The sequence below is a fragment of the Helianthus annuus genome, chromosome 6 (assembly GCF_002127325.2).
Source record: "Helianthus annuus cultivar XRQ/B chromosome 6, HanXRQr2.0-SUNRISE, whole genome shotgun sequence".
NCBI lineage: Eukaryota > Viridiplantae > Streptophyta > Magnoliopsida > Asterales > Asteraceae > Helianthus > Helianthus annuus.
This window is the reverse complement of record NC_035438.2, coordinates 43437987-43465719: the sequence shown is the minus strand read 5'-3', so window position 1 is coordinate 43465719 and position 27733 is coordinate 43437987. Positions and strand designations below refer to the sequence as shown.

The window sequence follows — 27733 nt, the reverse complement described above, 5'->3', positions numbered from 1 at the left end:
GAAACGATTGACGTCATTACGGTGGAGCAAAGCTTGAATGGGCAGATGAAGGATGTCCGATGTCTGGTGATGGCAACTGCTGATGTTGTATCACAGAAGAGAGAGAGATTGGAAGTGGGTGGTGGCTGTAGAAAGTAGTTGTCGGCTAGGTTTGGCAAATATAACCTTATGCATTGGCTTAATGTTCAGTGATTGGGCCGTTGAATGAAGGAGTATTGTATTTTGAATGGGCCCACTAATTATTGAGGAATGTTTGTCTGAATATGTCAGTTGACCTATTTAGGTAATTAATTCTTTGTTGGGCCCCAAGGAATGTTGGGATTTGTTTTAATGACCTTCAAGAGTATTGGGCTTGACACTCAACAGATTATAGTTATTTCGTGGGATGAGTCACAATTTTCATGAAAGATCACTACTTCCTCGTGGGCTGGTCCATTCCTCTTTGTTGTTCGATGGGCCTGTTTAATTGACCAATTAATTATGGGCTCTATTGGACAAAATGTTTAGATGAGACATGGAGTCATGGACACGTTTCTATTCGTGAGTTACAAAGTGGGGGTCGGGTGTTCACAAAGTTTATCTGAACCGAGCTTCTATTTTTTCAACGTAAAAATTCGTATGGGTTCGGGGGTGTGCCAGATCAGTTTGGGATTATAAAAACTAATTGATTTTTTTAAACGTGGGGTAGTCACAGTTACCGATGCAAATGTCAAAATTGGTGACTTGACTATTATAGGCCAAAAACGGTATATTTATCTCCGCGCGTGAAAATTTGTTTTGTTATCGGTGTTCGTAAATGCTCGAAAGAATTTTGTTTATTGTCATATTCTCGCATTTGGTAACGATTAAAGGAACCTAGAGAGCCAAGACCGGTCCTAACGAGTTCACAAAGTCGAAGAGTTATGCCTATGATGGAAGTTTTCGGATTAGGTGTTAGCAGAACTTTGGGGGAATACAAGTCGGATCCTACGGGGCTAGGGGACTTTCCTTATCAACTAGAATATGCAAAGAAGAAAGTCGCTTTCGTGATTTTTTGAAAAACCGAGAACATTTGAAAGATTATGCTCAGTGGAGAGAACCTGTTCAGTGAAGTAGACGACAGTTCCGCTTAGAGGAGGGAATTTGTTAAGGTTTAGAGATTTTACCCAAGAAATGGGGGGATAAAAATTTTTATATGTTTTGGAATTTCTTCGGTAAATTTCTAAACGTAACCACAGGTGGTAGAGTTTGTGATTTTCTGGTGATACCAAAGGTTCTGCGTGGAATGTTTTGCACAGACACATATTTGAGGATTTTAATAAATTCTCCAGCCAGCGTGAAAGGTTTTGCACGGAAACATACAGGTATCTAAAGTCAACAGTAGTTTCAAAGCACTGTTCAGTGAAGACCTAGGGAATCTTTATCAGAGCTGATAGTTCAAGGCTGACAAGTGTGGATTCCAACTCTATCAGTTGAGGGGGAATTTGCAGGATTCGGTTTTGGGTTTGAGGTTTTCTTTGGGATTTTACAGGAATCTGGGTGTAACTCAATTCGTTGAGTTTGCAAACGATGTACTTGGTCAAGCTGACATCCTGAGTACTGATGCTGAAGATCCGTAGTGCATTACGTGGTCAACTTCGCAAAGGCGAGACAATGAGATCTGGATGTAGCTCAACTAAGCGTGCTGGTTGAGCTTGCAAATGATATACTTGGTCTAGCTAACTTCCTGAGTGTTGATGTTGATGATCAAAGTGCATTGCTTGGTCGATTCCACAAAGATGGTTTACAGAAGACAGTTCACCAGAAAACTCTACCAATGTAGTATGCTTGAATGAGATAGAGTTCTTATGACAAGATCAAGACTTAGATGTAGTTTTTAAAGAATGGAACCCTTATCAAATGCCGGTTGGAGTATTGGAAGATCAGCGGAAGATCGGTTAATTTAGCCTTGCGAGGAGATTGCACAACACCCAACACGGATACACGTACTTTGAGGGGGAAATATTATACGAGAAGCTTCAAGGGTTTGGTATTGCTATGAAGACTCAAGTCAAGATAGTACTTACCTCGATCATCAGTCAAGGGGGAATTTGTTAACACAGAGAAGATGACATCAACAAATACTTGACTGAAGATCGATTGCAGTTGCATTTTCAACATTTGACAGCAACAGACAAGGGGGAATTTGTTGGTGCAGTTTTTGTGTCCGATGCTGTTCAAATAGATTAGATTTATTTTATGTTGATTATGTAATAGTTAGTGAAACGGTCAAACGAACGTCTATAGACCCGCTCGTTTGATGTGGTCAAACGAGAGGGTTATTCGTTTGACCATGCGTGTTTGCAAGTGAATGTGGTGTGGCTATAAATACCACTACTTGGTCATTTGCAACACTTGAAGGTTTTAGACTTGGGGGAGAGATCACCACTTGATCTCTCGCCGGATGTATGGTCCTTTGGTGTGGTTCGGCTTAGCTTGTAATCGGGCCGCTTTGTAACGTTATGTTACCAAATTTATACAAGGAATTTGTTTATCAGTCTCTAATCTCTCTTGTCTTGAACATAATCACACACTAATCACCGGTCAAGGTCCGGAATCATGAACTTACACAAGTGACACGTGTCTCAGTGATATCCATGCGTCCCATGCGTCCGTGACTCATCGCATGCGTCTGTGACTCATCTCATGCGTCCGTGACTCATAAAATTTACTTTTAGCGAGATTGAGACATCCCATGTGTCCGTGACTCATCCCATTATCCCATGCGTACGTGACTCATCCCATCATCCCATTGAGACACGTGTCACTTCTATATTTAAGGACTCATGGGATGAGTCGGCATCGCATGGGATGAGTCACGGACGCATGAGATGATGGGATGAGTCACGGACGCATGGGATGAGTCACGGACACGTGTCACTTCTATATTTAAGGACGCATAAGGTGTCTCGTAATCGGTGATGCCCTGCTCCACCGACGCATGAGATGACCATTTTGGTAAGTCAAACTTATTCTTGGCTCTTTTCGTAAATTTCTCTTATACAAATCCTACCAATTTAGTCAATTTGGTAATGATTAACTACTTTAATACATTATTTTATTTTAAAGTCAAAAGTAAGAAATTATATTTTTTTATATTATTTTATTTTATAATACTTTTATCAATTTTTTTACTATTTTATTTTAATAAATTTAATCATATTTACAGAAGTAAGCCAACCACTTACTGACTTTTTTTCGTGATTTATTTGAATTTATTTAAATATACTATACTCTATACATAAAAGGTCTCTTTTAGAGTTGATGTTTTATATGAATTGTCTCTTTATCACATGTGATAGAGGTTGTAAGGTTTTCTATGGTCTCACGGTCCCGAAACCCATGAGCAACTTTTGCTATAGGAAATTCTTTTGATTTTATTTTACTTTTTGTTTTTGTAATCTTCATAAGAAAAAAGTTTAAGGAAAGACAAGCATAGGTTAACAAAAAAAAAAATATAATGAAAGTTATTTTGGAAAGGAGGGGAGTATCTACTTTATAAAAATAAATATATCGAGTTTTAATTTTACAACCCATGAATCAATGATTAATCTTTTTGTTATTAACTGTGAAAATTCACATGTACTAAAAGAAAAAAACACATGATCCAAAATAAAAGCAGGCCGGGGTCCAAAGTAGAAAATCAATACAAAAATCTTAACTGCAATGGAGACGGATACTACTGAAAGTGAGTATGTAATGGTTGAAATGCCCGATAATCAAGTCAGCAACAACAATATTATTAACGTGATCAAGGAGTAGGAAGGCTGCTTGAAAGGCAAGGAGATCACCAGCACACGCCAAAGACATATCGAAAAAGTACCACCGTTGCTCTTAGAAGGTAAGAGAGGTCGTAGAAACCGCGAGTACTACGAGCCTGCAGTGGTTTCACTTGGCCCATACCACTATAAACGATCACGACTTGCTCAAGCCGAGGAGTACAAGCTCATGACACTAGAAGAATTTCGTTTGAGCACTAGAATGACTACGTATGACTTATACAACAAGGTGTTTGAGGTGGTACATGATGCCAGAAACTGCTATATTGATGGTTCTACAGATGCTTACAACGATGAGGAGTTCAGTCGAATGATGCTGCGTGATGGTTGCTTTGTTTTGTTCTATATTGAATGCATATCTTATGCAAAGAATAAGATGTTGTTAAATAACGAGTATCTGGGCGCATTAGGGTTTGCTAATGTGACGCGTGATATTTTCTTGCTGGAGAACCAGCTCCCGTTTGTAGTACTCAAAGTTTTATTAGAATTGAGGTTCCCCAGCGATAAAGGTGAAGATATTCTAAACAGATTCTTTAATTACTTAAAGTATGGGGAGGTGTTCACTAAGGATGAAAAGGTGCTCGGAAACAAGCAGCCCCTTCATCTTCTTGAGCTTTACAGGTCTTATTTCATCTTGCTTCCCGTTTCTCTTGGTCTAGTTTCTATTGGTCTATTTTCAGCTAAGAGTACAAAGATTTGGTCAGATGATGATTATAACTATGTAAAACGAAATCGAAATTTTCCTTCAGCAACGGAACTCAAATCTCAATGGATTTTCTTGAGACGGGCCTTAGACAAGGACATTGCATTTTACTCTCGCTGTTGCTATGGCGTGTTTGAGCTTCCTACAAGAGCAGTATCGACGAGTACAAAAGTTATTTTCTTGAACATGATCGCGTACGAGTTGTGCGCGCATAACCCGAATGACTTTCGAGTTTCGACTTATATTAAGATAATGAAAACGTTAATTGTTAAAAATGATGATGTGAAGGAGTTAACAAAGAAAAATATAATGATTCATAGTCTTGGTCATGATGAACAAGTGGTGAAGATGTACGATGAGATTGATGTCCCGGCGGTTAATCTTTACATGTTTAGTCAGTTCCGGCAGGTAATCAATAGCCACCTCGATAACAAGTATAAGACGTGGGCGGGGGAGTTGATTACTGACTACTTTGGTAGTCCATGGAAGATGTTGGGTTTGTTGACGGCTGCGGCTATTCTGTTCACTACTTTTCTGCAGACTTACTTTGGGGCCAAGCAACTTCCGGATCGATGACTCCAATATATGGTGTTTGAGATTTGTATTTATAATGGGTTTACATCAATAATGTAATATTACATTGGCTTTGGCTTATCTAACAATAATGTACAATATATAACTGTAAGATGCGATATATTCACCATATATGGTGTTTGAGATTTGTATTTATAATGGGTTTACATTTGTAGGGTATATTCACCATATATGGTGTTTGAGATTTGTATTTATAATGGGTTTACATTTGTAGGGTAAAGATTATGTACAAATAGTTTTATCGTACAATACGTACGAAAGATATGAAAAAGTAGAAAAAACGCGGTGACATTTTCGTAATTAATTTACTCGTAATTACCCTATATGATCAAAATTATCCTCCAAGATCATTTGTGGGGTAATTTTGAAAATTACTCCATGAGTAAATAATTACAAAAATTGTCACCGCGTTTCTTTACCTTTTTATGCCTTTCATACGTTTTGTACGATAAGGCTATGTGTATTTGATCTTTTGCCTACATTTGTATTTATCACCCGGTCCAATTTACAGAGGTTATCGTGTTAATTTGAAATATGACTAGCTTGTTTATCTTTAATATACGTCCCGGTTTATCACTTTATCTGTAATATCTCCTCAAACAAATCGATGGTGGACCAATCATAAGCATTACACGGAATTGTTCAAAGGACACTAAAGGCTTTTTAATGAAAACTAGCAAGATTTCAATGTGCGATGTGGCAGGAATTTGGCTGTTATCGGCTCGGTTCAAACGGTATCAGTGTGTGGTACTGACACTTGGTTTAAAGTCATTATACGCGTAGAAGAATGTGTTTTACATTAAAAATCATAAAAAACGAATACCGTTTCCAGTTCTGTCTGTTGATAACAATACCAGTACCAATGTCGATAAAAAAAAATCATAAATACCGATACCGATGTTGGTATAGGTTCGATTTGTCACAATACTATTTTGAATAAAACCTTTTTTTCCAACAAAGTTCATACACGAGCACTAAGGAAAAAAAATCAAACACAGTCATGTATTCATATAAAAAATATAACGGACGCAGTTTTCGGATGAAAAATCAAAACTAATAAAAATGAAATGGGTTAAAATCATTTATTACTATAGTAAAATGGGTGAAAGTGCAACACAAAAGAACTAATTTAGTAAAATAAAAACTTATGTTACTATTCATCATGGTTCTAAATTTATATATTCCGTGCATGATGTGGTGAGAATTCGGTTGGTATTAATTTAGTTCGTAATGGTATCACTATGGTGTGCATTCGGTTTAATGAAAATGATATGCACAAATACACGTGTTTTACATTGGGAAATGAGAACTATAAAAATGAATACCGATACCGGTTTTGATAATAACAGTACAAGTATCGATATCGATAAAAAACATAAAAACAAATACTGACATCGGTTCTGATGATAAAAACATATGGGTACCAGTACCGTTGTTGGTATTAGTTCGGTTCGTCACTTTACAATCTTTAATAAAAGTCTTTTTTTTCAACAAAGTTTCTACAAAAATGTTGATGAAGAAAGGGGTAACTTCGTAGAAATGTAACCAACTTTGACAAGTGTTCCAATTAAGTCATTGAAACTTTTTTTGTCTCTACAAAATAACTCAAGTTTCATTTGATGTTCTAATACTATGTAATTATCAGGTTACCAGGTTAGTAATGATGATGTGTCAGGTTTTATTATCTTTTTTAATTTTTAATATGATGTGGAAAATAAAATTAATGACATGGATTTTTTTCTAAAAAAATTGAAAATCATCTTTTATTCTAAATTAATAAAATATATACTGTTACGGTTGAATATTTTTAAAGCAAAAAAATTGTACTTTTTTAAATGACAAACGAAAACACTTTTTTTTTTATTTTAAAAATCGTATTGGTATTTTTTTGTGATTTATACTAAACTATTAAGACTATAAAATATTATGATGAATGAAAAATAAATGATAAATAAAAACTTTCAATACCATCGTATCTATTCGTCATAAAAAGATAAACAAAAAACGTAGGCAACATCGTCCAAAATTCATGTCACAAAAAGATAACTCAAAAAAAAAAAAAACACGAAATCACGCTAGACTTTCTTCGTTGTACCACACTTTTTAGGTCTACCTTTTGGCCTTTTCACCTTTGGTAGGGGGTCTTTTTTCTCGTTTTTGCAAGACCTAACATTATGCCCCGTTCCATAACAATTTTGACAAGACATTTTTCTTCCAATTCCAACCTTGGGGTTCTTTTTCTCTTTCTCATCAGCGCTTCTTTTCCTCTTCACTGCTGGTCTACCCGACATTCGTCTCTCTTTTGGAGGTGAAGGTCTTATATCATCAGTTTTGGGCCAAAATGTACTTCCTCTCAGTGGTTTGATTGGATATTTGTATGCTTCTCTGAACATGTCCTTTTTAAGCCAAGAACTAACAAAAGTTTCTGGGTCCTTATCTACAAAGGACAACGCCGCCACAGTATGAACACAAGGTATGCCTGACAACTGCCATAATCTACAACTACAAGTTTTTTCATCAAGGTTCACCACGCACGCATATTTTTCACTTCTCACTTCAAATATGGTGTTATCACTTGGAACTACCTTCCAATACCTACCGAAAAGTTTAAAAAATTAATAAAAAAATACCAAAAATGTAAAAATAATAACTTTTGTCGTACCTTTGATTCTTTTTGATGTCTTCTAACTTTTTTCTGATTTTCGGACAGACATCACGTTTTAATCTTCTAGCTTTTTTCGCCATTAAAAATATTCTTTCCATCACAAATGTTTGGATTTCTTCTAGCATAGTAATTATAGGTTTCCGTCGTGCTGATAGAATGCGCGAGTTGAAGCTTTCGCTCATGCCATTTTCGTACGCATCACATGCCATATTAAGCTCGAAAAAATCCTTTGACCAAGTAACCGGATTCCTTTCCATTAGATGGGTATATGCCCCTTTGTTAATGTTTTTCAGTTCTTCCATTTTCTTCTCAAAATATTCCTCGGTTTTTGCCTTTGCAGCTTTCCAAAATAAATTTGTAAATTGTTCTCCGCGATATTTTTTCTTATAGTTAGCATAAATATGCCTTACACATTGTCTATGCTCAGCATAAGGTAAAACGTCCTTTACGGCTTCTATAATTCCCTAATGAAAACAATAACAATATAAAACAGTTTGATTATGATATCCCTTGTTAAACAAAAAAGTAAAACTAACTAAACTGCATATGAATAGTAATCACATACCTTGTGTTGATCTGCAATCAGAGTTAGTCCAAGTCCACTTTCCATTTTAATGTCATCCCTCACTAAATTAAGAAACCATTTCCAGTTTTTCTTATTCTCAACAGACACAACAACCCATGCCAAAGGAAAAATATGGTTATTGGTATCTCTTCCCATAGCCGTTAGTAGTTGGCCACTGTTTTTTAGAAAGCACCCATCTAAACCAAGAACTTTTCTGCATCCATTTATCCATCCATCTTTGACACCCTTAAAACAAATATAATAACTACTGATGTAAACTTCTCCATTCTCCATTTCATTCACAGCCATCTTGACAGTACTCCCTGATTAGTTTCTAATATCTCGGCTTTATAATCCGAAAGTCTAGCATAATGTTCTTTTAAACCACCTTCATAATCATCCAAAACCTTTTTTTTGCTCTACTATATTGACCAATACTCACTTTGCATTCAAATTTTCTCATGATATCGGTCTGCATTTGCCTTAAACTAATTTCCGGATTTTCAACTATTTGTTTGAAATACCGTTTTGCAATCCAAGAATATGTAACAAGAGAGCCCAAACAATACTTTCTTGTGCATGTGTGTTTCTCGTTTAGTGTTTTTATTTGGAATGAATCCTTGCCTGTAAGCCTTGAGGCCCAAAGCCTAAATGGACACGTCCTAACTTTCTTCTTTTTTCCTGCATGATCCTCTTCATCTTCGGTTTTTTCTTCCCCGCAAACTTAGTTACAATTTAGTGGCATTTTCCCATAAAAAAAATATTAAACTTTGTCGCGTATTCAACTTTAAAAAAAGATAATGACCATGAGTTTCAGAAGAAAATCATACTAAATAAAAAGGTTAAATGCGTATATTATTTAAAGTATCAAGGGTGAAACTAAAAATTAGAAAAATGAATATAAAAAAATGAAAATAAACCATTTCTTTTTTTTGAACGGCTAACTGCTTTCCACGTGTAAACCCACCCTTTCGGAGCTATGTCCAAAGGCCGACTACTCGACCACCGCTAGAAAGCGTAGCATGTTGGTAATTTTAGTGTTATTAACGGATTTTAGGGTATTGGATTAACTTGTTGATCGAGAAAATAATGTTAGAGATTAAACGAGTTAGCTGACGCGGGAGTGCGGATTCGATTTAATTCTAATGTTATTTGAGTTAATTCTAATGTTATTTGAGTTTTATATAATATCTTTTTGGGCTTAATGGTTTTATAATGGCCATATTGTTTTGGATCTAAATTGATTAATGGATTTTTTAGTTTATTAATGGTTTTGCAAATTTATTAATGTGATTTACTTTTATTTTACTAAAAAATTTGTTTGGTGCATTGAATTTAAAATCCATTACACTTTATAATGGCCTTTGGCAATTCAATCCAACTTATTAATAATTTTTGTTGGGCCCTTGAATTGAAAGATGTCTATTATAAGGAAAAAGGTAGTCACATGACGGGAACTGTTCTCTCGATCAATAAGCAAGAAAAACGCACAAAAGGAAATAGATAGAGCAGACGACGGTTTCTTGGTTACGGGTGTGCGATCTCTTCACATCACATAAACATCAAATCCAATTCTAACAAGAGTGATCTCTGTCTAATCCGATAAATCATTGCGTGTAACCCGCAAATAGGTTTATCTGATAGTTCTCATACGATTCAGAGATTAATCCAGGTTTTAATCATAACTTTGCAATTTCAATTCGGGTTCCAGGTTTGTTAATTTCTTTGAAACTACTTGTTCTAGACCAATTATACAACAAAGATAAACCTATTTTAGGGTTCAATTTGGTTCGAATTGTAGTTGTAGTTTTGTTCGAATATTTGCCTGACCTGTGATAGTTTTGTTGGAAATCTAAGTTGCAAAAATATAACTTTGAATTCAATTATATTATTTGTTAGATGCTTGGTGTCAATCGACTGTATTTTGAAATGACGAAAAACATTGAGTTTGAATTTGGTCAACAATAGTATTCTGCCCACTTAGTTTATAATTTTTATTGTTGAAGGAAATCCTAGTTCGTGGAATTATTGAATCAAACAGAATATGGAAATTTAATTTGATCAACTTGATTTCTAGACTTTGGAATTTTATTTTGATTCAGTGATGTTAATTCAAGTTGTTTAAATAATATTTGTTCAAGGAATTAGGAATTAGGAATTAGGAATTAAATGGTATTTACTATTTTAATATTCTCAAACTGATATGGTGTAATTGAAATTCGTTGACATCAGTTAGACATAACTGGTAGATTATTTTGATGAATTAATTAAAGGGTAGTTTGGAAATCATTTTCGATTAATTTAAAGTAGGTTTGATCAGTGTATTTTCTTTTAGTTTGATCAATATTGAATTTCAAAGTTAACTCAAAATGGTTGAAAATGATGAGAAAACTGGAAAGTTTAACAAGTTTAAGGATAATAAGAGAAAGTTGGACCGGGATAATAATGATTCCAACAAGAAACCAAAAGGGGGTTGTTGGAGATGTGGCAAACCGGGGCATTTCAAGAAAGATTGTCGTGTGAAGATTACTAGTGGAAACAAAGCTAACATAGCGGGTCCAAGTGGGTCGAAAGATCCGAATGCTTCACAAGGTACGCTTACTAATTCCACTCTAAGTTTGACAAAACCTATGAGTTTTGTAGTTGATTCAATTGGTCATCCGGGACATGTTAATTATTTACAATACACAAAAATTTGATTTGATTTAAAGAAACAAAATTTATTTTGTGATTTGAATAATAAACAAATAAAAGGTGATATTTCTAAATCAAACATATTTAATACAAAGGTGCAGTCTGTTGGCTGTGGTGGTACAAACATGGGGCAATTGGGCGAAATTACTAGAAGTGTACAAGTCGGGAAAAATCCCTCTGGGTGTGAAATAAATGAAACCCGGTCTTCAGGTTTGTTATTGGACTCAAAAAGTCCAATGGCTTATAAACATAATTCGGTTGAGAATTATGTATCATTTATTTCTGAATCCTTTTATGTACAAGATGACATGCTTGCATGGTGGGTAGACTCGGGTGCTACGAGTCACGTTTGCAAGGATCTCAAATGGTTTCAGGAATTTGAACCACTTGAAGATGGATCTGTACTAAGGATGGGGAATGTTGCAACTGAGCCCATCAAAGGAGTTGGAAAAGTTAGACTTGTATTTACTTCTGGAAAACATCTATTATTAGATAATGTGTTGTATGTACCAGGGATTCGAAAGAATCTCTTATCTGGAATTGTATTAAACAACTGTGGTTATAAACAGGTCATTGAGTCGGATAAGTTTATCTTGTCTCGACATGGAACCTTTGTAGGATTTGGATATTTATGTAATGGCATGTTTATGCTTAATATTGATATCCCGTCTGCTATTGAATCTATTTGTATGGCATCTACATCCTCTAGTAATGTTAAGAATGATTCACGTTTATGGCATGCTAGATTAGGTCATGTTAATTTTTATAGGATGAAAGATATGTCTAAAATGAGCCTAATACCTGCCTTTGACATGCAAAACTGTAGTAAATGTCATACTTGCAAATTAATTAAAATTACTAAGAAACCGTTTAAAGATGTTAAAAGGGATTCTAAGGTATTAGAATTAATTCATTCTGATTTATGTGACTTTCATAGTACGCCCTCACTTGGAAATAAAAAGTATGTGGTTACTTTTATTGATGATGCCTCTAGGTTTTGTTATGTCTGTTTGTTGCATTCAAAAGATGAAGCTCTTGATAAATTCAAAATTTATAAACAAGAGGTAGAGCGACATCAGAGTTGTTTGATAAAGAACCTTCGTACTGATAGAGGTGGAGAGTATTATGATCCAGTTTACTTTCAGTCTACTGGTATAATACATCAAGCCACTGCTCCCTATACACCACAGCAAAATGGTGTATCAGAGAGGAAGAATAGGACTTTGAAAGAAATGGTTAATTCCATGTTATCCTATTCTGGGTTAAGTGAAGGATTCTGGGGTGAGGCTATGTTAACAGCCTGTTACTTGTTAAATAGAGTTCCTAATAAAAAGTCTAAAGTGACCCCATATGAACTCTGGTACAAAAAGGCACCAAACTTAAGTCATCTTAGAGTTTGGGGTTGTAGAGCTGTTGTAAAGCTTACTGAACCAAAATTGAGAAACATAGGTGAAAGAGGCATTGATTGCATCTTTATTGGGTATGGTGAGCGTTCCCCTGTTCATAGGTTCTATGTTACAGAACCGAATGACTATGTTTCTGTTCACACTGTGATTGAGTCAAGAACTGCTGATTTTGGCAATGAGGATAGATTTTCTTCTGTGCCTAGACTAAAGGATATGCCTTATAGTTTGAAAACATCAGCTGTAACTGAGTTTGGTAGTAACTCTGTTGGTACTAAAGATGTACCATCTACTAGTACCGAACCTAGGAAGGGTACTAGGGTCAGGAAAGCCAAGTCTTTTGGCTCTGACTTTCATCTTTATTTGGTGGAAGGAACCAGGAACGAGGTTGAACATCAGTATCAATATTGTTTCAATATTGAGGAGGATCCTAAGATGTACAGTCAGACAATGGCATCTAGGGATGTTGCTTTCTGGAAAGAAGCCATCCAAGATGAGATGGATTCTATCATGCATAATAATACATGGAAATTGACTGATTTGCCTCCTGGTTGCAAACCTTTGGGTTGCAAATGGATCTTTAAAAGAAAGATGAAAGTTGATGGTAGCATAGATAAGTTTAAAGCCTGGTTGGTTATCCAAGGCTTTAGACAAAAGGAAGGAATAGATTTCTTTGATACCTATGCTCCTGTTGCAAGAATTTCCACCATAAGGCTTCTTTTAGCTCTTGCTTCAATTCATAACTTGGTAATTCACCAAATGGATGTCAAGACCGCGTTCTTGAATGGTGAATTGGATGAAGAGGTATACATGAAACAACCTGAGGGTTTTGTATTACCTAGACAAGAGCACAAGGTGTGTAAACTCGTCAAATCATTATATGGTTTGAAACAAGCACCTAAGCAATGGCATCAAAAATTTGATGAGGTGATCTTATCTCATGGTTTTCATCTAAACCAGGCTGATAAGTGTGTCTACAGTAGATTTGAATCCTCTGGTAAAGGAGTGATTATTTGTTTATATGTAGATGATATGTTGATCTTTGGCACTGACCAAGATCAGGTTGATAAGACAAAGAAATTGTTGTCTTCTAGTTTTGAAATGAAGGATATGGGGGAGGCGGATGTGATCCTTGGAATAAGGATTAAAAGGAGTAACAATGGTATAACCATGACACAGTCTCATTACATTGAGAAAGTGTTGAAGAAATTCAATCATTATAACTGTTCTCCTGTTAGTACTCCTCTAGATCCTAGCATCCGGTTAATGCCCAATTCTGGTGATTCAGTTTCACAATTAGAGTATTCCAAGGTCATTGGATGCTTGATGTATGCTATGATTAGCACAAGGCCTGACATAGCTTATGCTGTGGGTAAGTTGAGCAGATTTACTAGTAATCCTAGTGCTCAACACTGGCAAGCAGTGAACAGACTGCTTAAGTACCTAAAAGGAACCATGCACTTTGGTTTATGCTATTCAGGCTTTCCTTCAGTTATAGAAGGGTACTCTGATGCAAGTTGGATAAACAATAAGGAAGATCATTCTTCCACAAGTGGATGGGTGTTCTTACTTGGTAGAGGTGCTATCTCCTGGGCTTCAAAGAAACAAACTTGCATCACTGACTCAATTATGGAATCTGAGTTTGTGGCTTTAGCTGCAGCTGGTAAAGAAGCTGAGTGGCTCAGAAATTTGATCTATGAGATTCCATTATGGCCAAAACAGATATCACCAATCTCTATCAGGTGCGATAGTTCAGCTACATTGGCTAAGGCATATAGTCAAGTGTACAATGGGAAGTCTAGACACTTAGGTGTTAGACACAGTATGATTAGAGAATTAATCATGAATGGTGTGATATCCGTTGAGTTTGTTAGATCTGAGCTTAATTTAGCTGATCATCTAACCAAAGGGTTAGGAAGAAATCTCGTGAAGAAATCAGCTAAAGGGATGGGTTTAAAGTCCATTTTAAATATCTTATGTCAAGACACCCAATTCCCATCTAATACAACGTTAGATGCAGAATTCAATGCGGAAAGTTTGTCATAACGATATTGGAACACATGAGCAAATCATCCCAAGATGTGTGTTCAGACTGCAAGATAAAGTAGGTTGAAGTTGAACTTCTTAATAGTTCATTGATAAATTGCAGTGCAGGTGCAAGAGTAATGAACTACCTATAAGAATATGAAGTTTAGCCGCTTCAAGAAATTTTGGACTTGAGCTTTGATATATTCTTTGAAGGATTAGGACACAGGCTAGTAAAACATTGTGTCAAGTGGAATTTGGATTTGTAAACGTTTGTGTATATTACCTACATGTATTTAAATGGATAACATGAGTTCAATCCATAGAGACACCCTGTTATTCTAATATTTGTAACGTGTAATATACTAAGTGAAAATTCAATCCGCAGGACATTTTCATTATGCATGCGTTTGTGTTTCTGTGAGGACAGTTAAGTTAATCATGGATACCACTAAAATGGGGGAGGAATGTTGGTAATTTTAGTGTTATCAGCGGATTTTAGGGTATTGGATTAACTTGTTGATCGAGGAAATAACGTTAGGTAATGTTTGATATGCAGGAATAAGAGGTGTAATGGAATGGACCATTGAGAGAGAATAAAGAAAAGAGTGCTTGGTTAGTCGATGGAATTGAATCGTCCATTCCAAAATGCATTCCATTCCCTCAAAATCATTCTATCCCCCCCCCCCCCTGTTTTTTTCTATTTCATTTCATCTTCACCCTTCGTTAACAACAACATAACCCACTACCGTTGCCACTACCCACCACCACTGTCATTCGCCGCCGCCACCCGCCACCGCCGTCACCCGCCACCGTCATTGCCGCCACCCACTTCCATCCCCGCCACTGCCGTTGCCACCTCCGATCACCGCCACCACCCACCTTCGATCATCGCCGCCACCATTGCCGCTGCCACCTCCGATCACCGCCGTCGTCGCCACCCACCTCCGCCATCGCTATCAACCACCACCACCACCGCTACCACTTGCCAACATCGTCGCCACCCCTACCACCTGCCACCACCGTCGCCACCCCTACCACCTCTGACCACCGCCGCCACCCACCTTCGCTGTCACCCACCACCACCGCTGTTACCACCCGTCGCCGTCTCCAATCGCCGTCAGCTCCACCCACCACCACCGCCGCCGCTACAACTACCACCTTGCACCACCCACCATCGCCGCCCATCATTGACCACCCCCATCCGATTTTATTCTTTCGTCTTTTCTCGCATACCAAACAACAAAAAAGTAATGGTTCATTTCATTCTCACATGGTAACCAAACAAGACATGGAATGGTAATGATCAATTCCATTACCTCATCCATTCCATTACCTCATTCATTCCATTACCTCATTCATTCCATTCCCTTGTGCATTTCATTACTCCATACCAAACAGACCCTTAGAGATTAAACGAGTTAGGTGCCGCGGGAGTGCGGACTTGATTTAATTCTAATGTTATTTGAGTTTTATATAATATCTTTTTGGGCTTAATGGTTTTATAATGGCCATATTGTTTTGGATCTAAATTGATTAATGGATTTTTTAGTTTATTAATGGTTTTGCAAATTTATTAATGTGATTTACTTTTTTTACTAAAAAATTTGTTTGGTGCATTGAATTTAAAATCCATTACACTTTATAATGGCCATTGGCCATTCAATCCAACTTATTAATAATTTTTGTTGGGCCCTTGAATTGAAAGATGTCTATTATAAGGAAAAAGGTAGTCACATGACGGGAACTGTTCTCTCGATCAATAAGCAAGAAAAACGCACAAAAGGAAATAGATAGAGCAGACGACGGTTTCTTGGTTACGGGTGTGCGATCTCTTCACATCACATAAACATCAAATCCAATTCTAACAAGAGTGATCTCTGTCTAATCCGATAAATCATTGCGTATAACCCGCAAATAGGTTTATCTGATAGTTCTCATACGATTCAGAGATTAATCCAGGTTTTAATCATAACTTTGCAATTTCAATTCGGGTTCCAGGTTTGTTAATTTCTTTGAAACTACTTGTTCTAGACCAATTATACAACATAGCACACCCCAGATGCGCGGAAACCTCGTGGAATAGGTAAAACCGCGCCCCCCTCTGACTCGAACCCGGGTAAAACCCCGGACCAAGCCCTCACCGAGATGTCGAATACCCAGCACCAGCCGGGGATCGAACCGGCGCCTCCAATGGAGACAACCGACCAACCAAGGGCATACCCAACCTTTGGCCAAGGTGGGCGGCCGCACCCATTGAAAAAAATTTGTGAATATTTTAGGCAAAAAACCAAACCAAACGACACCCTTTAAAAATATGGTTAAACACCTTATCCGCACCCCGAATAAATAATTTCTCAAGGTTGTCATATTACTTCATTTTAACCGTGAACCCAACATGACTATACGGTGTGGAAAGTGGTAAACCCACTTTACCAATTTGCAAACCAATGCCAACATAGTTTGCCGAACTACATTTGCCGAAAAGGGGGCAAAATCGGTGAGGGAATACCGATTCGGGAAGAGGGAGGAGAGGGGAGAGAGTGGGGGTGTGTGGTGGGGTCCATGCTATCTCAACCAATCACACATTTTTCCTTTTTTTTAGAAAAAAATAGTTTACCACTTCACTAAGTGTCTAACCATTGCCAACATTTTGAGCATAGTTTACCACTTTGACATGGCACACTCTCATTGATTGATTTTTTAGTTTGCCACTCTTAAGTGTTTAACCACTCCCTACACCCTAACACAAAGTTGAAAATTGGGCCTCCCCACTAGTCTAGTTCCCCGGTTACAAATGAAACATTACTATAAATGAAAAGTTTCAAAGTTGTTATGTATAGTAACCGATAGTTGTTTTAAATAAAATGGAATATCTCACTTGTGAAACAGATTTATTCACACGTGAAGTTGGAAAACACTACAAAAATAATGCTCTTTAAACAGGGTTAATTTAATAAAGAGAGAACAAAATAAGTAGCGTTTCTAGAACATAAAAGACTTGTATTTAATTCATTGAAATTATAAAATAACATTACTTTTGCATACACATTCCCGTTACATTCCACATATCATTTTTTAACGAATATTAAGTCCACTACGGCACTACCCTCCACCCACTCCACCCCACCCCATCCAATGGGATAAACAAACAGTACTCAGAACCTATTTTCTGCGCTGCTTCGAAGAAATCAACAATCAAGTACGAGAATTTTGAGTATAAATTTTGTTTCTTGAACGAGTGTGTACAATGAGCGACGTAAGTGTTGCCTGAAAATCAGTAGCAGTTGCCAAACTTCTTCCTCTTATGGTAGCTGTAGCCTGCTGTAGCAAAAGAGCTCAGATGCATCAGATCAGGAGTTTCCCTTCATATGGTAATCAGATCTGCAAATTAATTTAGCTTTAGATATTTCCTCAATTTGTCTCGAGTAACATGGTGTGATGGTAAAGTATTGGCTAAATACTAAAATTAATAGGTGGTTAATAGTTAATAAGAGTATTCCATCAATTTTAAATGGGTTTCCTATTTTAATTTTACCCCTGATGAGTTAAATGAACAAAGTTAGTTTAGAATTAATCTCATCCCTGGAATTTAATTAGATGTCTCTTGTTGTAGTTTTATTACTCTAGTCTAATTTTGTTGTAGTTTTATTACTCACTAAATCCCACCAATAGCAAAGTTAAGGAAGGGTCCGGGTAAGATGTAGACAGCCTTACCTCTACACATAGAAATAGAGAGTCTGCTTCTAGTGAGACCCCCCGACGATAGTAGTTTTGCATCAAGTCTTGGACATAAGACACATAACACTCACCAATCGGGACAAAGACCGATTGGTGCATGTACCCTTTTGTCTTTCAGCTATCAACGCCACCACATGATGCATGATTAACTGTCCTCAACTTTTAACGTTATTTTCATAAAATTAGTAAAATAACGTTAAAATTAGTGCATTTTCACTCTCCCCCCCACCACCACACACACATATACATAATACGCGCATACCGGAAGCGGGTGCGTTAATTTTGTTGAATAATGTAATTATCATAATTAAGAAAATGCCAGCGCACCTTATTCTTCACTTTGTATACTTTTGCACGCTAAGTCATAGTAATGTCAACACACTACACTTTTCATATAGTGGGGTGAGAATATAAGTAATGTCAACAGGGCATAATTATGTTTTCATAGTGTGTTACTGTTACATAATTATTACTTTAGTGATTCCATAGTATACTTATTCATATCTCAACAGCAGAAAGGACATGCTCAAATCCAATGGAGTTGGAAACAACTGAAACAGATGATGTAATGGTTGAAATCTCCGATAATCAACCGGTCAATAACAACAATATTACCGTGATCAGGGAGTGGGATGACTGCGTTAGAGGCAAGGAGAACATGGCCAAATATTACAAACGCCATCGACGCATCCAAAAAGTACCACCATTACTCTTAGAAGGCGAGAGAGGTCGTAGAAACCGCGAGTATTACGAGCCTGCAGTGGTTTCACTTGGCCCGTACCATTATAAACAAGCCCGCCTTGCTGCAGCCGAGGAGTACAAACTCATAACGCTAGAAGAGTATGGTTTGAGCACCGGAAAAACCATTAAATCGTTATACAACAGGGTGTTTGAGGTGGTACATGATGCGAGAAAGTGTTATATCGATGGTTCTACTGATGGTTATAACGATGAGGAGTTCAGTCGAATGATGCTGCGTGATGGTTGCTTTGTTTTGTTCTTTATTGAATGCATATCTACTGGAAATAATAAGGTGTTGTTAAATAACGAGTATCTGGGCGCGTTAGGTTTTGCAAACGTGGTGCGTGATCTTTTCTTGTTGGAGAATCAGATCCCGTTTGTGGTACTCGAGGTTTTGTTAACGTTGAAGTTCCCCGACGATAAAGGGGAAGATATTCTAAACGGATTCTTTAACTACTTAAATTTCGGCGAGGTCGTCATTAGGGATGAAAGTTTGTTTGGAAACAAGAAACCCCTTCATCTACTCGAGCTTTACAGGTCGTATTTCATCTCGCTTCCTGCTTCGCTTGCTCTCGGTTCAACTAAAACGTCGAGTGGTTCGACTAATATGTCGAGCAATATGTCGAGCATGGGGCGAAGACGGAGTAAAAAGAAGGATTCAGTTGAAGACTATAACTACATTAAACGAAATCGATCGTTTGCTTCGGTGACGGAACTCAAAGCTAAAGGGATTTTCTTGAAATGTGCCCATGATGAGTCTAAGAATGAGGGCATTAAGTTCTACTCTCATTATTGTTACGGTGAGCTTGTGCTTGTGCGTAGAGCAGTGTCCTCGAATACGAAAGCTATATACTTGAACATGATCGCGTACGAGATGTGCCCGCATAACCCAAACGACATTCGAATTTCAACTTACCTTCGAGTAATGAAATCGTTAATTATTCACTCTGATGACGTGAAGGAGTTGCGAAACAATGGTGTATTGCTTCATAGTCTTGGTCGCGACGAAGATGTTGTTAAGATGTACGACGAGATTGAAGCACCGGCGGTTAATCTTTACATGTTTCATCAGCTCCGGAGACAGATCGAGAAGCACTGCAATAACAGGTACAAGACGTGGGTGGCGGAGCTGATAACCGTGTACTTTAGTAGTCCGTGGAAGACGGTGGCTGTGTTGGTGGCTACCGCTATCCTGTTCAGTAGTTTTCTGCAGACTTACTTCACAATCAAGCCAGTTCCCGATGAGTCGAGTGAGGATATTGTGAAGCTTCTTAGACAATGCATACGCCTTAAGCATTTGCAAACACATGATTGATTTGGAATACGTTATCAGTATGTAATATGATGAATAAAATAGTTGTTCCAGCATATATATATGTGTGTGTGCAAACCCTGATCTAACTTTGTGGTTTTAGTGTGATGTTATCTTTCTTTTTTATTATTTTTAACTGAATGTTTCTCAAAGGGAGGCAAATACAATTGATTTGGCTGTCATAAACAGAGTCTACAGTATGGCATCAAACGGTTGTATGATAAGAAGATGGTGACAAGATTTTGGCGAAGAACGACTCTTTTTCCATATGTGACGAACGTTTTTTATTTGAGCAACACGAGTATCCTAGCATCAAACCGACCTTAGCTCAGTTGGTAGAGCGGAGGACTGTAGTAGGCACAACCCAACAGCCAATCCTTAGGTCGCTGGTTCGAATCCGGCAGGTCGGAACATTTTTTTCAAAAACTCCCAACAAAGATGGCTTTTAAAAACCTTCGTACTTCGTGTAAAAAAAATTTAAAAATATCTAATTTTTTAAAGAAAATCAAAAATTTTAAAAAATTTGAACATAATCAAAAAATTTAAAAAATCAATAAAAATAATTTTTTTTTGACATTTTTTATTTTTAAAATTTTTTTATTTCTTAAATTTTTTTTTAAAGTTTTTTTAATTTTATTATTATTTTTTTATTCTTAGTCTATCATGATCGAAACTTATCTTGACCCAAACTCATCCAAACTTTGTTTTTAATAAACCCATTCTAACCTATGATCCAAACTTGCCCAACCCACCTCTTTTGCCACCCCTATTTAGGATTATTGTAGCAAGAGAGTAGGACCAAACGTTACCATTAAAAATTAAGGTAATAAATACTTATGTTCACATGTTATGAGAATAGAATAGAATAGAATAGAATAGAATAGAATAGAATAGAATAGAATGTCTTGGGTTTATATAGTGAAAAATAAGTATGGAAGCTTTGAAAACTTAAAGCTGTCAAAGCAAAAGTTGAAACATAATCAGGGTAGAAAATAGTTTCATTAGAATTTAAGCAATCATTTCTGGGGTGAAGCCATTGCAACAACAAATTACTAGTTGAATTTATCACCTCAGAATCTTTGGCTCTTTTGCCTACAGTTTAAAGCATAAGCAACATAGAAAAAAAAAGTTGGATCCAAAATCTAGCAAGTGTGTGTTTATAGACTATATGATTCTGTCAAGAAGAGTATGGTCATGAGCTGTGATGTAATTTTTGACAAATAAACAAGGTGGAAGTATAATGCAAATGATGAAAATTGGTTACCAGCTAAACTCATTCAAACACATGAAGAAAACGCAAATACTACTAGTGAAGGTATACATCGGCCAGTAGCCCAAACGATTACTTCTTCAAGGCGAAGTCAATAGGACAAATGCAGTAAGCGAGTTTCATGTTGATGATACAAGTGCTGAAAACAGTGGAGGTTATGAGAGCAGTGGATCATAATCAAGTGAAAGCGACTCTAGCATCTAGGATCCAAGGTACGCTCATTAGAAGACACATATGGCACACGCCTGTTTTGATCAACACATCATCAGGGATGTGATGACCGTCTTTCAAGTCATGCAAAAACCTAAATAACTTAGATAGCTAGCGTAAGTATGGTATCGTATCCATAAAGAGCACGTGGTCAGTATTACACATTTTGTTTGATTATAAAAAGCAAATTGCAAAAGTTGGTTATAGATTGGTTGAATTAGACAAAGCTAAACTGAATTGCAGTAATTTTTTCAAAAAAAAAAAGCAAGAGACACACAAAAGAGAGTTAAAACAAAGATAAGAAACAAATAATCACTTTTGGTTTATGATTTGGTTACTTGGTTAATCGGCTACATTGCTGCACATCTAGATATAGTCTCTTACACAATCCAAAATTTTAACAAGAATTAAAACAAGCAAAGAATATGAAATACGAACCCAATTGTCACACGGTATTCGTGTGCCACATACAAATACTAAACACAAAGAATTAAACATTAACAGTTAAAACACTCGAACTGGCCTACTATCCATAATCGAGTTTTTTCTCTCAAATGGGTAGGGGTGAGCAGAAAACCGAAATAACCGAACCGTAACCGAAATAACCGATAAAACTGAACCGAAAAAACCGAACCGAAACAAAAACCGACGGTTTTGTTTTCGGATTTTTAATAACCGAAAATTTCGGTTCGGTTTTCGGATAACCATTTTCAATAACCGAAAAAAACCGAACCGAACCAAAACGAAAAAACATATATTTTTATGTTTAAGTTTAAGTGTTTAACCGATGCTATTAGAAATTATTAATTTTATTCTTGAATATTAAGTACTTATAATAAAAACATTAAGATGTTTATTTATAATTGAGATGATTTATTTATTGCTTATAACAAATGGTAGAGGATCCTGTACAAAGTGGAACTTTTGTGAGAAGTGTGAGAAATAATTTGGGAATGAAAAGTGTCCTTTATCCTAATTAATTCAAAAGGGTATATTAGTAATTTGACATTCTTATCATTTAATTGATTTCTAATATAACTACCAAAAAAAAAAAAAAAAACTGGCGATTTGAGTTAGGAGAAATTTTAGGAAACATATTTGTTTTTACGATTTTATACATCTGATTGTTTTATCTTCTTCATCATCTTTTAATCGTAACATCTTTTAATCATACATTGTTCATGGCGTGGTGTTTTAAACATCTGGATACATTGTTCATGGCATGGTGTTTTAAACATCTGGAGACATTGACTATGATTCAAGTCATGGTGTTTTATCTGGAGACATTGTTCATGGCGTGGTGTTTTAAACATCTGGAGACATTGACTATGATTCAAGTCATAGTGTTTTATCTGACTTGAATTCCAGATAAAACACCATGACTTGAATCATAGTCAATGTTTCCAGATGTTTTAAAACACCACGCCATGAACAATGTCTCCAGATGTTTAAAACACCACGCCATGAACAATGTCTACAGATAAAACACCATGACTTGAATCATAGTCATGGTGTTTTAAAATCTGGGAATGTTTTGTGTTGATTGTCCAGATAAAACACCATGACTTGAATCATAGTCATGCTGTTTTAAAATCTGGGAATGTTTTGTATTGAATCATAGTCATGTTTTGTATTGAACAATGTCTCCAGATAAAACACTATGATTCAAGTCATGGTGTTTTTTGGATTCCAGATAAAACACCATGACTTGAATCGTAGTCAATTTATCCAGATGTTTTAAAACACCACGCTATGAATCTGATTACATTTCTTCTAAACGTAAAACACCACGCCTTGAATCTTATATAAAACAAAGAGGCTTCCGATTTAGATCTTGGTTATTAATTCCGATATTTAAGGAAAAATGAATGAATGTAGGTGTTTTTGGTTGTATAGGATACGGTTACCATATTTGAAAGATTGAAAAAGACACTATTGCCCTTCAATTTTACATAAGGTCCCTCTAATTAAAACACAATTTACATTTTTATACCCTACTGATCTCAACCATTAGATCAAATATCCAATGGTTTAAAATACTTCTTATCCTTCTCACATTTTAAACACTTTTTACCATATCCCTACCCATAACAAATAACGAAATTTAATATAAAAATTAAACAATCTTTAAAGTATTATAAAAGAAAAAGTCCTAATAAAAACTTTGAAGAAATATAAAATAGATTAGAAAGTTAGGTTTATGTAAATATTTTTAGTTAAAAAGATTAAGTATAATAACTTAAAATGTAACCATATAAGAAAGATTCTTAAATTTTGAATTATAGTTTTTTTATTTTTGAATCTTACTTACTTTTGTTTCAAAAACCGAAATAACCGAAAACCCGAACCAAACCGGTATAAAAACTGAAAAAACCGAAACCGAACGGTTTTGAAAAACCGAAAACCGACATTTCGGTTTCGGTTTTGATTTTGCCCAAAAACCGAACCGAACCGAACCGTACACACCCCTATAAAAGGGTGTAGATACAAAAAATATTTATCTATATGGGTACTTTTCTCTCTCCTCTTTATTTCTACTTAATTTATATTTTTCTTTTTAGTTTTCTTTTTTCAACCAAAAATATTCAAACTCATATCTTTGCTGAATTTTGTGCTCTCCAATTTTTTTCTTGATTGCAAAAATAAAAGTACAGATTAGTTTGAAATGAAGAGAGGAGAGAAAGTACCTTTCAAAGTACGATAAATATTTTTTGTATTTACGTCCATTTCGGAAAAAAAAAAACCTCATCCATAATCATGGCTCCAGGCTCCTCTTTGTGTATCCACTTAACACACTGACTTTCTTTATGGGCCGTCCAGCAGCCAATTAATCCTTTTAGTCTTCCTTTCATTCTCGTTCTGTATGACCCAGCCCATGATCTCCAATTTAGCCCAGTTATTTTCAATTCTTGTTTTTTTCACAAACAGCCCATTGCTCATCATTTTTCTGAAGTTGAGCGCAATAGTGAAATTTCACCACGTGTTGTGGGAATTCGGTCGGTATTGCTTCGATTATTACGGTACCGGCACTCGTTATAGTATCCTAAAGATGAAATCCAAAAAATAAAGTCATGATATGCGCAAAAGATATCAAAACGTGTTTTACATCGATCGGAAACCATTAAAGTGTTTAGACATAATCACGTGGTACAAATATTTTTTGGGGTTGTATCAGTCGGATTTGTCATGGTACCATACATAAATTAGTACAAAACAACTTTTACTAGACACTACTTTTAAGTGTTCCATGGTGTATTTTTATTTTTGACAAAATGAGATTGTAATGATAAATTGGAATAAAGCATCATTAAAAAGCAAATTAAAGAAATAGAATCAATGCCAAATTAGTTTCAAGCAGATTATTTATTCGAGTTCTCAACTCTCTTGCTGTTATTTATGTAGTGACCTGTGACCACCTCCCTTAACCTCTCTTCACACACCTCCATTTCAACCAAGCCATATAAGTCTTCAATGGCACCAGAAAGGTACCTCTCTCTGATATATATAACAGTATAACACATACAAACATAACATGAGCACATATGTTTATTAGCTAATTAAGGAAGCTGCAGAAATTTATACATGTAAGAGTTTTGATCATGGTATCTGACTATCGCCTAGGCGAGATGACCATAACGAGTGATCATGTATTTTTAGACGGATAGCTAACTGTCCAAACTGCAGGCAGTAATAACTATATACCTTCCGTTTTTCAATCAAGCGGTACCACACAGTGTAGCTGTGCGCACTTAGGGTTGGGCTTGAGGGACACTTCGAGTCTTCGGCAGAATCAAAATATGGTGTGAAAAGAACAAACTATATCAGGATATGCTAATAAAATAGCGGGCATAGTTCAAAGTAGTTAATAGTGGGCTGAGAATTTAAGTAGGGGCCTAAAGTAATGTAGGAAGGGCATCTTGTTTACTTTATTTTTATGTGTGTACTTATTCATATTTCGACATTTCGTATTTCGACAGCAGAAAGACATGCTCAAACACAATGGAGATGGAGATGACTGAAACCGAGGATGTAATGGTTGAAATCCCCGATAATCAACTGATCAATAGCAACAATACTGATGTGATCGGGGAGTGGGTTGGCTGCATTAGAGGCAAGGAGACCACCAGAGATTACAAACGTCAATGTCACATCCAAAAAGTACCACCGTTACTCTTAGAAAGTGAGAAAGGTCGTAGAAACCGTGAGTACTACAAGCCTGCAGTGGTTTCACTCGGCCCGTACCACTATAAACAAACCCGCCTTGCTGAAGCTGAGGAGTACAAACTCATAACACTAGAAGAGTATCGTTTGAGCACTGGAGAAACAATTAGTTCACTATACGACAAGGTGTCTGAGGTTGTACATGACGCGAGAAAGTGCTATATTGAAGGTTCTACTGATGCTTACAACGACGAGGAGTTCAATCTAATGATGTTACGCGATGGTTGTTTTGTTTTGTTCTTTATTGAATGCATATCTTGCGAAACAACACGTTAATGCTATATAATGAGTATTTCGGCGCATTAGGATTTGCGAACGTTGCGCGTGATATTTTCTTGCTTGAGAACCAGATCCCATTTGTAGTACTTGAAGTTTTGTTAAAGTTGAAGTTCCCGGACGATAAAGGCGAAGATATTCTAAACGGTTTCTTTAACTACTTAAACTATGGCGAGGTGGTCATTAGGGATGAAAAGGTGCTCGGAAACAAGCAACCCCTTCATCTTCTCGAGCTTTACAGGTCGTATTTCATCTCACTTTCGGCTTCTCTTGCTCTTGGTTTGCCTAAGACATCGATCATGGGGCGAAGACGGAGTAAAGACAAGGATGCAGCTGAAGATTATAATTACATTAAACGAAATCGGTCGTTTGCTTCAGTAACAGAACTCAAAGCTAAAGGAATATTCTTGAAATGCGCCCACGATGAGTCTAAGAACGAAGGCATTAAGTTCGACTCTCGTTTTTGCTACGGCGAGCTTGTGCTTGTGCGTAGAGTGGTGTCCCCAAATACAAAAGCCATATACTTGAACATGATCGCGTATGAGATGTGTCCGCTTAACCCAAACGACTTTCGTATATCGACTTACCTTCGAGTAATGAAATCATTGGTTATTCAACGCGATGATGTGAAGGAGTTGCGGAATAATGGTATATTGATTCATAGTCTTGGTCGCGATGAAGATGTGGTGAAGATGTATGATGAGATTGAAGCACCTGCGGTTAATCTTTACATGTTTCATCAGCTTCGACGAAAGATCGAGACGCACTGCAATAGCATGTATAAGACATGGGTGGCGGAGCTGATTACCGTGTACTTTAGTAGTCCATGGAAGACAGTGGCTTTGTTGGTGGCTACTGCTATTCTGTTCACTAGTTTTCTTCAGACTTACTTCACCATCAGGCCATTTCCTGATGACTCCAATGAGAATATTGTGAAGCTTCTTAGACAATGCATACACTTTAAGCCCCCACCAACACCTGCATGATTTGAAGAACGCTTTTATTATATACACGCTGGCCACTATAAGCAGCAACCACCTCAAGTCAGCGATCTATATTTAACAGTGCCAGAATTAAGGAACAACTGTAGTTGGACGTTGAAATGCTTAGAGATCTGAAGCAGTTTTCAAATGAAGTTGATGGATTGTTTTAGTTTGGATTTCTTTGCTGTTATTATTAGGGGACTAGGGGTGGTTCACTAGTGATAGAATTTATCACTCACAAGCACCAATCAAGTTTCGCCATGTCATCGACCATTTTCCCATCACTCACAACCATTTTTAGTAGGGGTGGTCATCACTCATCACCACACCCAACAATTTCCCCCCAACCAACAATTCCACTCACAAAACCAAACCATCACGGCGTTAATTTTTCCACGCGTTATACTTTCAAAAATCCATCACGCGTTAATTTATATGGTGGCGGTGGGAATGGCAGCTTGTATAACGCGTTATACTTTGTATAACGTAACCGCCCCGGGCGGCCTTATAACTAGTTTTATATCTGTCCGGTG

The 27733-nt window shown here is 36.6% G+C and overlaps 4 protein-coding genes and 1 non-coding gene across 6 annotated transcripts; 4 read left to right on the top strand and 1 right to left on the bottom strand.

Moving 5' to 3' along the window:
• The first annotated feature begins 3999 nt into the window (after nt 1-3999).
• On the top strand, nt 4000-5076 carry LOC110865351 (UPF0481 protein At3g47200). The gene has a single exon (XM_022114590.2). It carries the CDS (start codon nt 4000-4002, stop codon nt 5074-5076), a length of 1077 nt encoding a protein of 358 aa, XP_021970282.2.
• A 2093-nt stretch (nt 5077-7169) lies between these two features.
• LOC110944683 lies at nt 7170-8633 on the bottom strand. The gene is made up of 3 exons (XM_022186336.1): nt 8325-8633; nt 7757-8223; nt 7170-7689 (listed from the first exon to the last, which is right to left on the bottom strand). Exons 1-3 carry the CDS (start codon nt 8631-8633, stop codon nt 7170-7172), a joined length of 1296 nt encoding a protein of 431 aa, XP_022042028.1.
• An 8877-nt stretch (nt 8634-17510) lies between these two features.
• Nucleotides 17511-20369, top strand: LOC110865352 (UPF0481 protein At3g47200). 2 transcript variants are annotated; one of them, XM_022114591.2, is made up of 2 exons: nt 17511-17820; nt 18700-20369. In XM_022114591.2, exons 1-2 carry the CDS (start codon nt 17754-17756, stop codon nt 20241-20243), a joined length of 1611 nt encoding a protein of 536 aa, XP_021970283.1. In that variant the 5' UTR covers nt 17511-17753; the 3' UTR covers nt 20244-20369. The 2 variants fall into 2 exon arrangements, with proteins under 2 accessions (XP_021970283.1, XP_021970285.1); XM_022114593.2 differs by having other exon boundaries at nt 17512-17820; nt 18703-20369.
• A 188-nt stretch (nt 20370-20557) lies between these two features.
• Nucleotides 20558-20650, top strand: TRNAY-GUA. Its single transcript has 2 exons — nt 20558-20594; nt 20615-20650. It is a non-coding gene; the product is annotated as a tRNA-Tyr (tRNA).
• A 4475-nt stretch (nt 20651-25125) lies between these two features.
• Nucleotides 25126-27486, top strand: LOC110865353. Its single transcript, XM_022114594.2, has 2 exons — nt 25126-25205; nt 25701-27486. The coding sequence occupies exon 2, from the start codon at nt 26190-26192 to the stop codon at nt 27201-27203; it is 1014 nt and encodes a 337-aa protein (XP_021970286.1). The 5' UTR covers nt 25126-25205; nt 25701-26189; the 3' UTR covers nt 27204-27486.
• The last annotated feature ends 247 nt before the right edge of the window (nt 27487-27733 follow it).